This window comes from Camponotus vicinus, unplaced genomic scaffold, assembly GCF_025532165.1.
Source record: "Camponotus vicinus isolate PSW18456_S1 unplaced genomic scaffold, iyCamVici1.0 SCAF_7, whole genome shotgun sequence".
Lineage (NCBI taxonomy): Eukaryota > Metazoa > Arthropoda > Insecta > Hymenoptera > Formicidae > Camponotus > Camponotus vicinus.
Genome location: NW_028141979.1, coordinates 6,818,027 through 6,832,278, shown reverse-complemented (window position 1 = coordinate 6,832,278; position 14,252 = coordinate 6,818,027). Strand labels below are relative to the sequence as shown.

At 37.9% G+C, this 14,252-nt stretch overlaps 1 protein-coding gene across 6 annotated transcripts in view; it reads right to left on the bottom strand.

The window, feature by feature from the left end:
• Nucleotides 1–1,795: 1,795 nt before the first annotated feature.
• The window catches only part of Serca (ATPase sarcoplasmic/endoplasmic reticulum Ca2+ transporting SERCA), a 44,631-nt gene continuing 32,174 nt past the window's right edge, over nt 1,796–14,252 (bottom strand). For 3 of the 6 annotated variants that reach the window (XM_083105381.1, XM_083105382.1, XM_083105383.1), the window contains exons 11-13: nt 14,113–14,246; nt 13,922–14,039; nt 13,161–13,798 (exon numbers count right to left, since the gene is read on the bottom strand). In XM_083105381.1, coding sequence (XP_082961507.1) covers nt 13,598–13,798; nt 13,922–14,039; nt 14,113–14,246 — 453 coding nt within the window. In that variant the 3' untranslated portion in view covers nt 13,161–13,597. Of the gene's footprint in view, nt 6,849–8,609; nt 12,509–13,160; nt 13,799–13,921; nt 14,040–14,112; nt 14,247–14,252 lie in introns of those variants that run through there. The other 3 variants (XM_083105386.1, XM_083105385.1, XM_083105384.1) reach the window with 3 other exon arrangements.

The following is a 14,252-nucleotide window of genomic DNA, read 5'->3' as shown; positions in this document are numbered from 1 at the left end:
TTTTCTTATCGCTGAACATCAGTTTGCATCATCACTACCGTCAGTTAATGAGACTATAATCTTTTAGTACATATCCTCACGAATTTCAGCTATTTTTAATGATATGTGTTGGAGATATTTTAATAAAGTTAATATTAAAATTATACATTTTTTAATATATAATAATATATTGAGACATCTTGTGACCATTTTAATGTTATAATTCTTTAGTGATGTTATACATGTTTTTTATTATTTATCTGTGACTAGAAATAAATATCTTCATAATTTGAATCATTCGTGTTATTTAAGGATTGATATTATATGATTTTTCATTTGAAAATCCTGTGACACAATTTCGATGGAAACAAAATTATCAGATTAATCAGATCCTCTTCAATAAAAATTAATTAGAATTTATCACACGTATTTAATTTTCAATGTTAAATATTTCGCTCGAAAAAATAACGCTTCAACACTTTAATTAAATTTCTATTAAGATAAAACCTAAATGTGTTAACCGCGAAACAAACTTTCGTTATCTATTTGCGTGCATATATTTGAGATGCAATTTCGCAGACTTTTAAGAGTTTTAATGTTAAATATTTCTAATTAATTTTTGCCTCGTTGTTGAATGTAACGGCCAACTTTCTTGATTTAACATTTACCTGCAAAATAACGTAGGACGATGCTAGACTTTCTGTAAAATATAAACGAAAAAAACCTTTATCTTTATTTTAGAAGAACTCTGCCAGAAATATATGATGAGGTCTTTATACTTCAAACAAAATATGACGACCATTTGCGATGCAATATTTCGTAGAAAAGTTGAAATATGTGCTACGTAGATAGAGCATCTTTGCATTTTATCCAACAAAGACCGCATCATCCCATGGTCGCTGAAAACAATTTAAATTTGCAATGCAAAGCAGTAATAAGTCCCGGTTGGCCAGACAGTGTAGGATTCGCGAACTGTGTGCTGTTTTATTTTTTACTTTTTAATCTCTCAGACGATGAAAATTTATTTACTTTGACTTAAGAAAAATTTATGAGCTGCGTTCGTACCATCTTAACGCGCAAAGTATATTGCAAGATTATTTCATAGCAAAAATAATTAATGTTAACCATATAAGCAATGTGAAAAATGCACGTGCGCTGGTAATTGTAAAATTTTACGATGGTTAAACTTATAATTTAAACAAGTATGTTCCTGAGTAATTGTTTGACACTTTGATCACATCATTTGTACATAAAAAATTGACATCTTGTATTCCTTAGATACGTGCAGACGTGCAGACTTCATTTCTCATTTAATATACACTTGTATTCGCCATTTATATATGAATAATATAAATTATATAAAAAATTTTAAAAAATTTAATAGAGGGAATAATAAAACTTAATATTATATAATTTAATAAATTAAATAAAAAATTTAATATAGAGCGAATAAAAGTTAATATTTAATTAGACCTCCCTGGTTTCCGAATAAGATTTATATTGATATCATAAAATTCGCATATTAAATTTGTATTTTATCATAAATTAATTCAAAAAAGTCATGTTCTCCCTTTCTGATAAATTTAAAATCAATATAAAAAATAATGCCAGTTTTTTAAAATCAGTATTAAAAGTAACGTCAGTTCTTTTAATATTAATTTATATATTAAATATAAATTTGATCGTATAAATGCATTCAGATCTTTCTCCCAACAAATAAAAAGAATTGTAGAGTTATCTTAATTTAATAAGCATTGAAAAATTGATAGTTTTTCGAAGAGGGATCACGCGAGAGACGGATGCAAGGTTGGCCGGCCTCGATTATTTCCAAACCTTTATTCGTACAGAGTTGTCGAGTTGTACATTAGAAATGTGCAAGGTTTGTCATCGTTTTCGAAGAAAATAATGAAATTCGTTCTTAAGAGTATGCTCCAACGTGGACGATTCGAGCGAGAACGATTGGAGCGTCGGCGCGGGCGATTGCCTCTTTTTTTTAATACGAATATTACACTCCACGATATAATAAGTTTCACGTATATTAAAAATGATGGACTCTAATTACAGGATGGGCGATTGATTTACGTATCTGTACGTGTCGATCGGTATCCGCACCGATACATACGCGCATCTACGTAGATAGATTAGGATGACGATGCGAGCGACCTATACGTATGCAATTCTTGTTTTTTTTTTTTTTTGAGCGCAGAGAGATGCTCTCTTTTCTTTTTTTTATACGTATACATATATGTATATACATAATGTAACAGGTGTATAATGTACATAATGATATACATATACATATGCACGCTGTTTGCGTGTGACTTTTACTACTTATCTTACTTTCGAGGGTGTCGAGAGCCAAAGTCGACAAGAAATCTCGCGATACCGGACGGCGATTTCTTAAACTTCGCATCGCGGATCGTTGAATCTTAATTATTAATTACTTATTAATTGTACGTGTCGAGTATAGAGCGAGAGATGGTGGATCGCGACGAGAAGGAAGGATGGTGGTAAGGGAGAAGTAGAAGAGACCAGGGGGGGATGTGTGTGTGTGGAAAGTGGAGCGAAAAGAGAAATAGAAAAATTCAGGAAGGCACGGGACGTACACCATTAGAAGTGTCAACACACGATAATAACACCGGGAGCGAACCGTAGCGTGAAAGCAGCTAACGCGTTGCTTCGTTCGACGAAGCTCCGTTGACCCATCGCGTTTCTTCTCGGTACCCGGGTGAATCCTGGACGCTGATTCACTTCGTGACACCGACGAGTTGATGTTGCAGCACATTTGCTCCGAGACAAGTTATTTAATATCGATCGTCAGAGACGAGACGCGGAAAACGAGATCTCTCTCTCTCGCGCGCGCGCGCGAAAAGAGGAGCTAGAAAGGCAACGCTAGCGAAACTCGGTCGTCCAGCTCGATGTCCACGGTTAGATATTAATTATCCTATATCGCTACAAGAACTCTCGTCAGTCTTAGCCGAGAAAAAGCCGAGGAGAGCCGCAGTCGGACCAAGTGAGCAGAGATGGCTGTCTCTCTTTCTCTCTCTAAGTAACAATCAGAACGCCGTGAGACGGCTAATTCCGCCTCTAATATCATCACGAAGAGTGGTCAACCGTGTAAATAAATAAGGAAAGAGAAAAAAAAAACCCGCACGAATCTCGGCAGTTCGAATCCTTCTCGCTCGAAGAGCCCGGATCTCAAAAGAGGTCACGTCGTAATATACAAGTACATCACCTAATGAGTGACGCATTTTAATGATAACAGTAATACTAACAATAGTAGCGAAGATGATAATAATAATAATAATAATAGTAATAATAATAATAATAGTAATAATAATAATAATAATAATAATAATAATAGTAATAAGATATTATCGATAACAATAATTTATTATCGTCCGCAGCGACGACGCGTCCATCTGTGTGTGCTTTCTCACGAACAAAAAAATATATATATATAATATATAATATGTATAACTATATATATTTTTTTTCTTTATAGTATCTCTCCTCCGTTTTATGTCGGATATATTTACAATAATTACTTAACACGGGATTATTGGACTCCCCGGTGACGTAAGTTTCGTGCGTGTCCGGAGGCGAGCCTTCAGCTCCAACCGACGATTCCTCCCGCGCGAGCCGGCGCTTTTCGCGATTTATCCCTCTTCCATCCGTCGAGGATTTCCGAAAACCGTCCTCTCCGAGACGGATAACGGCGGAGTGCTCTTTGAAAGGCGGGACGTGCCATCAGCGGCTCGCGCGAGAGAGAAACATTCCTAGCGATGGCAGCCTCCAGTCGCGAAAGTTACGTCACTGCTCGAAACCGCGTCGTTTCGCGGACCCACCACTCTCGATCCCCTCGTCGATCCGTCCCGAGAAGCTCGAACGCCTCTTCCGGTCGATATTTCTCCCCTATCATCCAGCATCCGGCTGCGTAGCACCTTCTTCAACACGTGCATCGCGCGAATGACGCGGCGCAGCATCCCTCGAAGGACCCATGGGGATCCAGAACGGTGTGCGAGTAGGTTTCTTCGTTCTTCGCGCGACAGGGATGGAAACTCTGTTTAATAGGATTGTCGAGATTCTCCCTCTCTTCCTTTTTCCTTCTCTTTCTTTCTCTCTCGCGACTGTTCGCCGGATAAACGCGAGCGCGCGCGGACGGACTGTGACATCATTGAGCGTTCCAGGTACGGGTGACGGTCTTTTTCTCGTCGTCGAACCGAACGTTTCAAGCTACGAAGGATTATTCCGTCGTTCGTGGCTGACAGGGGAGAGACTGGGTATTTAATCTCCGCGTATGCGATTAGATGCCTAATCTAGTGCGGATTCATCGGGACACGGCGTCTCGGAAGTTAAGGGAGAAAGGAGAGAAAGGGACTTCTGATAATGGCCGCATTCCTTTTTCCTGCGAGAGGAAATATCTCCTCTGACAATTCACGCCTTTATAAAAGATGTACCGGAGAATTCGCGATCTTCACAATCAAATGACAATCAGCTGATCACGCCGGAATATGACATTTGTATCTTTCAATTTTTAAAAACGAATCAAAACTGGCTTTGCACATGTGTTGTTAAAAGGCAACGATTGCTTTAGTTGGTTTTGATTTAAAATGTAGATCGTTGCCCTTTATTCGTTTGCATAACCGAGGACACACGACCGCCGAGTTTGTTAGGGGGAGAAATGTATCGCCCAGCGAGATTTTCATATCAGAAAGATTACAGACAGAATGAAAAAAATAGAGGAAAAATATAAAACACGAAGAGAGAAAAAAAAGAAAAAAAAAGTAGTTCAATGAAGCGATGTAAAAGCAAGCACGAAGTGGCGAGACAAAAAGCGCATCTAAAAGGAATAGTAAAAGATTTGATTAAATCGATACAAGCACAACGAAAAGCGAACACGAATCTATCCTCTACATTAACAAGGTTTTTAAGAAAATCAGGTTATCGTTTCATTGAGAAATACGGCTTCGCTTTAAGAATCTCGCTCAAAAATTTTCAACAAGCCGTCGTCTCGGAAATATGAATAATCGATTGACAGTTACTTGGACAGAAGGAAAGATCATGTGGTCGTTAAAGGTTGCATTATATGTGTTAACACATCTTTGGGTTAAAGGAGTACAAGGCAACGCTCCTCTACTTTCTCGCATCAGCTATATCACATTCTCGTTCCTCGCTCGGATAGGAAACTAAGGCTGAATTGCACCGACGATTTGAATCAGCTAATCTTTCACTCGCGTATCTAACGTACAAAGTGTCGAATGAAAACAAAGAATACAATAATAGAGAATCTCTATTAATTCATATTAATTATTACATTTTGAGTTTCGATTGGCATCTCTTTTTTCGCAAAAAATATATGTCGCGTAAGATAAAGGGAAAATGAAATTTCTTTCTTGAAAATTTCGCAAGTCGCAGCACTTTACAATCACAAATATTCAATGTTCGCTTCGCGTAGACAGAGACAAGGTAGCTCGATCAAGATTAGCGTTAATCGACGTTGATGCAACCGGCTCTAAGAAGGCACAGTCGTTGAGTTAAGAACGTTAATGCTTCTAAACACTGAAGAGACGAAGAGTTTCCCATGCTGTTTCGCTCGCTTCGCTTTCGCCGCGGGACGACGAACTCGACTCGAACGATCTCTCGCGCAGCAATCTTGCGGGAAGGGAGAAGAAGAAGATTGAAATGAAAAAGAAAGCAGCGGCGAGGCGGTGCAGCGATTGATCGGGTCGAGGGGTCCCGAAGATCGCGACAGGTAGCTAAGTGGTTATCGAGTACGTTGCTGCTGCTACTGCTGCTGCCGTTTCTCTTGTTATTATAGCGATGCTCTACTTGCGATGCAAACGCAAGCGCGCCGGTTATTTCGTTCGTTTGTCTGTGCTTATTTTTCGGGCTGAGCTTGCTTATTTTTTTTTTTTTTGCGCGCGCTCGGTGGGGCGGCGGCGACGGAGTGTGTGGGATTCGTGCCTGTGTCGACGACCCACTCATTTAATGGGACCACTTGTCAACGACCACCTCATTTACTGCAACATAACACACACGAGAACTATTAACGAGCGGCGGAGACCTAGAGAAAAAAAAGAGCGAGGAACTAAAGTGGAAAAGATTCGCAGCGTGCAAGGCTGGCTGTTTTAGGGCGCGCATTTTCCTGCATCCTCCTCTCGACATCGGTGATCTGAAACGATCGATCCTCGGATTAATCGGACTAAATGGATGAGGTTTGCTCGAACGAACGAATGTACGGATGTCCTTGCAAAAAACAAGATCACGAGATCGCTGCAGTTTTGCATCAACACACTATTCCTTTTCACAAAAGAGGAACATTGTGTTTCGACGATGCGTTCTCCTCTTGTTGATACAATTACATGACAAATGAAATAAAGTATACGAGCTTCGAATAAAGTCAATATTTGCTTATCATCACAATCATGACACAAGTGGAGATCTACCGGCGTGTACAACGTAATAAACGAATAAAAGTATCGATTAAAGACTGCGACAGTACTCTAATCCTTCTAAGCTAGTCGTACATTCGTTCTCTTCCTTCTTTCCCGTCGTCTCTTGATCGGGAGATCGATCTTGAGGTCCGATCGTCACGCAGACGAACGTGCAAACGCGGCGAGTGCGTGCGTTTGTGCGGTGCGTGTGTTGGGGGGAAGGAGGGGTGCTTTGGTTTCGTATTCTCGGGGGGGGGGATTTTTTTTCTGTCATAAAAGATGTCTCCGGTCCCTCTTCGAGAGCAGCTCGAGAGTGTAGTGTGAGTGCTGAGTCGCCAAGATTTCTCGGCTGTGGCCGATTATAGGTGTCTCTCTCAAGATTCGCCCTACGCCCCCTCGGTCTTTATTTCGGCGGCGTCACCGACAGTGCCACTGCAATCATATGAGAGCAACATCGATTATTCCACCGCACGCCAGGCCACTCTCGCTGGCTCAGCTACAGCAAGCCACGCGCTTCGTCCACTATGGAGCGGGATGCAGCTGCTAATCGATGCAAGCTTGGCGACGATGCATTAGTGCAGCGGTGTGAATATGTTAATCATAAAGAGACTATCTATATCTAAATTCTAAAATAGACATACATTATGTATTTATATATGTCATACGAATGTATTGCGAATCCTCTTCAACGTGGAATTCATATGGATCATGTACATATGATAAGGAATGTGTCTTGTATTTAAATTGTAGAAACATGGAACAAAGTCATGGAATAAAAAAATATCACAGAATCTTAATATCTTCTTCGAAAAAATGTATACATCCAGCAAACGCCAAATAACAATTATATAACTGTTAGTTATAATTCCATGTTATGTAACAGTTATATTGTTGAGTGAGAAATTACAAATAACAATTAATATATAAGTGTTACTTGTTTACTGGGTAATCATATATAATTATAACACAATATAAATTATATACAAAACGCAATTTGATCGAGTGGTGCATACATGTATGGCTACCCTGAAAACAATTTGTTTTCGAAATACAGTTCGTGCGACACGTTTTGCGCTAGAGCGTATATACCTAAGAATTAGTCTCTTAAAATCTAAAAATTATAATCTTAAAATTTTTTCGACATTACCTGTGTTATCCACGTACTCGTAGCCGTTCCCGAAGACCGTCCTTCCTTGTGACTGTACAGTTTGGCACACCAGCAGGCAGGGGGTTAGCAAAAAGGAGTGTCGAGGTCGCGCGTTGTATCGAGGGGGTGATGTTTTTCAACTTCCTCGATTTTAGGACTTGGATCATTCCGGGTCGACAGTTATCACATCGGTTTTTTTTTTCCAGTGAACGCATGCAAAAACTCCAAACACAACTTTCCATAGGAAAGACGTGGTAGTAAAAGGGGGGAGGGAGGGCAAAATGGGACACATAGTAGCCGCGATAATGGAAAGATTCGAGGACTCGTTATTGTCGAAAAAAAATGATATTTCGGCATCACCGTTATAGGTGTTTTATCTTCCGAAATCTTGCCTTCGTATGTAAGCGAGTTGTTCGCAAGATGGTCCTCGTCGAGAAGTCCTTACGAACCTTTCGAAATTTATTATATCGAGAAATTCCACAGATTACATATAAATATGTATAAAAGCAAAGGCTGCCTTAATCATTGGATGAGCGGACCGTAGTCCTAATATTTTAAAATTATCGAGTAATGTATCTCATTTTAATTTTGGACCTAATATCTCTCCACAAAATATATAGTCTTTTCATGTACACGTAATGTTAAAAATATTCGATAAAATTTTCATCTTAACTTCATATATATTCATGGAATTACAAATTAAAGATAGATATTAAGTTTTAATTCTAAGATTCTGATTTTATATTTACAATGATAACTTCGTGCAACTTTGGCCCACGCTTGAATGTCTTAAGCCAGCTGTGGTTACAATGAGCATTCAGAATCTCGTGAAAGGAAGTAACAGATAAAAAAGAGAAAAAGGCAAGAAGAAGTTAAAGTGGAGCATACTTAGGGACACAGACTGAACCAAACACTTATTACGGTCAGTGGTATATTAAGTGTTCGGTGTTTTGCGATAGTAAAAAATATAACGCGATAGTTGTCAAATTTAAGCGAAAGTCACCGGTGGATCGATAGGCCAATCATTGAGAATCGAGACACGCATATTAGTAACACATGATTCTTTTTATTATAACAAGTAATGCACTCTAAATCGTTCCATATCATCGTCATATATATTATATATATATACTCTCACTTGTTATAATATCGTTCCGTATGAGCTCGAATTGAATACACGACAAAAAGACGAATCAAAGACGATAAATAAAGAAATTGCGAACGCCAACACAAGAAATTACACATGACGTAATTATATTTATCATAGATATAGATTGGATCTCGTAACCCGCGCAATAGTCGGATTCGTGTTGTATATTTTTCTCTTTATTTATTTATTTAATTTTTTTTTCACCTCTAAGCGAATCTGATTACACCCGCAATCATAATTGCCGGGTAATCGTATGCCGCGAAACGCATCCGCGGCGAGTGTGTATACTTTAAATCACTCAGTGTCATAGTATTCCATAAGTTAATAATATTAATATTTATTTATTATCGTTAAAGAAATATAGGTACTTCCTGCAGGAAACGTCGCGTAGTCTCATCGTCGCTGGACACTGCGATTAGATTTGTCAACGTCACGCAAAAGATCGATGAGAAATATTCAACGAGATCAGCATCTAACATTTAACTTTGATCGAACAAAAAAGTATAATTTCTATTTTTTTATTTAAATTATAATTAATGTATATTAATAAATTATACATGATACGAAAAAGAAATACAATTATAAATACATACATTTCAATTTCTTCTCTCAATTTCATCAAAAGCTAATCGAAATATGTATAATCAGATTGCAATTTTCATTAAACAAACGCATCAATAATTGCATGACGTCACGCAGCGTTCTTTCGTCGCGATGGCACTACTCCGTCATTCTCGATCAACGTAAAATACAATACACACTCAAGTACTTACAGATACATTGTGGACGAAGCGGAGACTCGGACGCGAAGGAGTAACGGGCGACGAATCCCGAAGAAAAATAGAAGCACCCCTTTTATCCCTTTTATCAGGTCCCGGACCCTCTAAGATTTACGAAGCTACTTTTGGGAGCTTCTTCGAGATTCGGCATACACGTTATCTCGCATCCAGACTCCCCGATTAATTTCGTCGAATTTATTGAGCGTCACGGAACTGCATTAGACTCTCCTCTACCGATAATGATCCTCCTCCCCCGCGCGCGTGTACCTGTGCTAATTAACGTGCTATCATCTCTCCGAATAAATGTTCAGAATTTTGTATCTTCTGATAATTAAATAGATGATAATGATAAGGAAGGTACTTTAAGATTTCGGAATTTTTTCTCTATAAAAAATATTTCATATTAATTAATTTTAATGAGCTTTAATGATTGTACAAAAATGAGCCAAATCTGACGATTATTGTCATCACCTCGTAAGGCGCAGAAAAATATTTGCAGGCGATTTTAGCGGCACAGATCATCGGCTGAGGGACACGCACGCCGGTTAGTTAATCTCTCGCGCTAAAAATTAATTCCGTTTTACTCAAGACACATGTCTGTTAGTGCGTAGCAGCGCTAACTCGTTCGGTCTGATTAAGTTTTAATTATGCCCATACCAAAGTATCACGCCTTAACCGTTGCTAATTAATTAATTATATTACACTATCGTGCCTACGGCACGATTCCTGATGAGCGCCTGCTAGCGGCGCAATTAAATTATTATTATGCGTCGCGCGCGCGGAAAACGCAGCGGAAACGCGCCCGCTCCTCTGCGGAACACATCGTCAGTCTTGTTGCGTTTGCACATGTCCGAGGAACGGGGCACGCGTTGCGTCTCGCACGCTGGATCGCGACCGTCTTACGGCGATCTCTACGAAGATCCGAAGATAAACCTTGCATCGTGCACTGTCGGTGAAAGTGTAAAGGCCCTTCGATACAATCTATCGTCGTGTCTCACGATTGCTCTTGCTTCTATCCCAAGCTTTAGAAATAATCGCATTGTGACAGATGAAGATTTTTGCTAAACGTGTCGCTAATAAATGAGAGGAGAAAGAAATAGAGATTAGGATGAGCGCTTTAGTGTATCTCTGAGACGAGGATCATACGCTTACACCGACAGAATACGATCTAAGGGGTGAACTGACTAACTGATCAGATGCATCAGAAGGCCCACGTACTCGTGACGACACCGATTATTCGTTTCGTGTGTGGCGCGTGTAGCTAAGGCAGTGACCGAACTCGTTTGTTCACTTAATCAAAAAATATATTCTCGACTAATAATCAGGGATTATCTTTCCCAATGTAAAAGTTCCGAGGATTGGCGATGTCTGGATATTGATCGTTTAAAATTATGACTCATAGCAAGAAAATCAACAGGAAACATCCATAATTTAGAACAAATATATCTTCGTCCACAAAATTTATTATAATTCAATGAAGCAAACTCATCGATGATCCTTAATAAAATTTTGTATATACCTAGAGAAGAAAGTCACTAAAAAAATTTTTTCCGTTAAAAAAAATTTTTAATTGATAATAATATATCATTCCTTAAAGCGAGTCTATCTTTAGTAACAATAAAAATTGATTTTTTGAATATTAATCCAGTTGGTCAAATTACATTGTTTGTCTTAAATTACAAATGTATTACTTTAACATTTTAAATAATTTATGAAATGATTTATTATATTAAAATTATATGAAAAACACATAATGATTCTTGTGAGAAATAATCTTCAATTCTAAAGCAATTTTTTTATGTATTAGAAAAAAATTATTAAATTTATTCACATATTGACTTCCTCTGCATATTCGTAAAATTTCATCAAAATCAGAATTTTGCAATTAGGGATGTTCCTGTAAGTTTAATATGCGTGTGCTTGAAATGAAAATTGAATACAAAAAGCTTTTCGGGAGCAGAGACGGAAAACAATGATATACGCGTTTAGCCAATTTTTTTATTATCAATAGTAAAATAAATTTATTTGAAAAACATCTACGTCATTTTTTTTATTAATCCTACGAGCAACGTAACTTGAATGACTTAATAAAAATAGATAGTCGATTCTGACGTTGATATATTCGTGTTCAGATCACTGCTCTGATAATAATGTATATGAACAAATGTACTAGAAAATCTATGGACTGCGTTTTGAGAAAAATAGTGATGTCAATTATATTATTCCTCTGCTTAACGATTGCCTTACTCTACACTTACGAATCTCTGCAGTCCATATCCGGAAATTAGCGATACGCGAATCTATGTTGTACTACATAAATCTTTCAAATATATAAATTATACACACACACACACGCACACGCACATACACACACACACACACACACAACCTATTATATATACATATATATTCATAAATACATATATATATAATAGGTTATTCAGATAAAAGACAGACAATTATTGCAAACCAGGATGAAAAATTAGAAGAAATCCTGTCGTGTCGATTACGATCGATGTCAATAATCGCTCATTTCTAAATAATATTTAATTTCAAAAGAAATCAATTAGACGCAAATATTTACAAAATCAATTCACTTCACGATTTGTCGCGCCCGTTAGAAAGGCAGATTGGTCTCTAACAACATATAACTTGAAAATCTAGATAGAAAATTAATTTATAAAGATATTGAAAATAAATTTTCTATTTTCATTTTAAATTAATTAAGAAGATATTTAGCACTCTAAAGAACCGCGAAATTGAATCGTTCGTTAATCTTGTGGCACAACAGGATACATAACAATTAAAAAGAATAGATTGTGATAAGAAAGGATCTTACGAAAATGTGCTGTTAATTCTACCGTGCATGGATTATCTCTACGAGAAGGAAGACACGGTATGCAGAATACAAAATGAGATCCGTTAGTGCGAAGTTTCTTGCATTCCTTTCAAAATTTCAGCAAACGCTCAGACAGCTTCAGTTCTGATTTCGGGGATGAAACAGGAACACCGGACACTAAGAATCCATCAATAAATGATTTATAACAAGCAACATTGAAAGCAACGGGAAAGAAATGTAAGCGAAAAATTTATGAAACAATTAATGTACGTTATTCGCGTGAACCGAATATTATGCTAATTCAATGCGTGCGTGGTGCATTAAACTCAATCTGAAAATAAAAATCAAGGGAAAGGAAAGTCAAATATAATATAGCCACAACGATAAGAATTGTTCATTCCATCTACGTTTCTGCCGAGTGTTTTATTGTCTTCGTTGTGTAAACGCGCCTATTACTTTAATAGGAATGCCTCTGTTCATGTCACGAACGTATCATCTGCGCTGAAAACCGAAGTTATTATTCCCGGTACGATTTTAACATGCTGTATTTTGTACTTTATAAATCGACCAGGCTCAATTATACACCCCGCGAACATGCACAGATATAAAAATTTATGTTATAACGTTATTAATATCGGCGAGAAACGCAGATGGAAAAATGCGTGCAATAAATCAACATGGGTCTTAATTGCGTTGGTGCGCTATGGGACTGGTGCCACAATTTATCTGTTGTTTTAATCATACCAAAGAATGCATAATGCTCAAAAAAAAAGAAGACATAAAAATAATAGTGTACGTAAGGATTGGGACGTTATCAAACACATTTACATTGGAAAGAACATCTACGAATAATTTCGTATTAGTTGCAGAGGAAATTCAATGTTCAAAAGGCACTCGTAGAAAATAATTTAACGATCACAATCTTTGATTTACGCTGGGGTTTTTCTTTATAGATCACTCGATGCCACTCGAAACCCGTGATCATTGAGCGACGTCGAGGTACGGTGTGTGATGCGGGCATGGTGGGCCTTGGTGGCGTATCTCATATACATATGGTTGTACTAACACCATGCACAACAGTCAAATTTGTTAAAATCTCACTTGAACGCACTCTGTTAATAACTTATCTCGCGCCTTCCCGCGTCACGGTGGGAAGAGCTTCGGTTAAATGCAATTGCGAGTCCAAAAATTTATAATCGCGGATGCTTTTCCATAGGAAAAAAACATCATCTGCTAGATTAATATTATTATTAATTCGCGGACGTTCTATATGGGACAGATATGCAACAGTCCAAAGAACACAGCCCACATTAGAACGATCCCATGTACGGTGTAAATTGGATTCTCACCGTCTGTGATCTTTCTGGCAACGAACTTCAAGGTTTCGTCAAGAAGTACCACTGGAATGGAGAACTTCATAACGGTAAGCCATTCTTCACCCGTTAACGGGGTCACTTGGAATACGGCCTGAAACAATAAAGTTAACGGTTTTTCGAATTCTTAGAATTTATCCGCGAATTTACGCACTTTGGCTGTTGGAACATTAAGATTTCATGAGCATCCGCTATTGTAGCTTTGATATGTACTCACCGAAAGAACATCGACGTACAGAATGACGAAATGGAGTGTGAAAGAAAGAGCCATGGAGGCGATGAGCCACAAGTTGGACCAAGGCGGCATAGAAATGAGCGACTGATTCTCAGATAAGCTAAAATAAGAGAATGCAGATTTTATTATAACCTGAAAATGTGATACAAATTATATAATAAGACTTTACTCACCTGTTCATGGCGTTTAACATTTCAATAGTGACCAACACAGAGAGAGCCATAGTCATAGGGTGAGGGTCAGAGAAGATCTTGCAGTTAATACCCTTGAATTCCTCTCCACCACCAAGGCACGCCAAGTGATGAGTCTATAT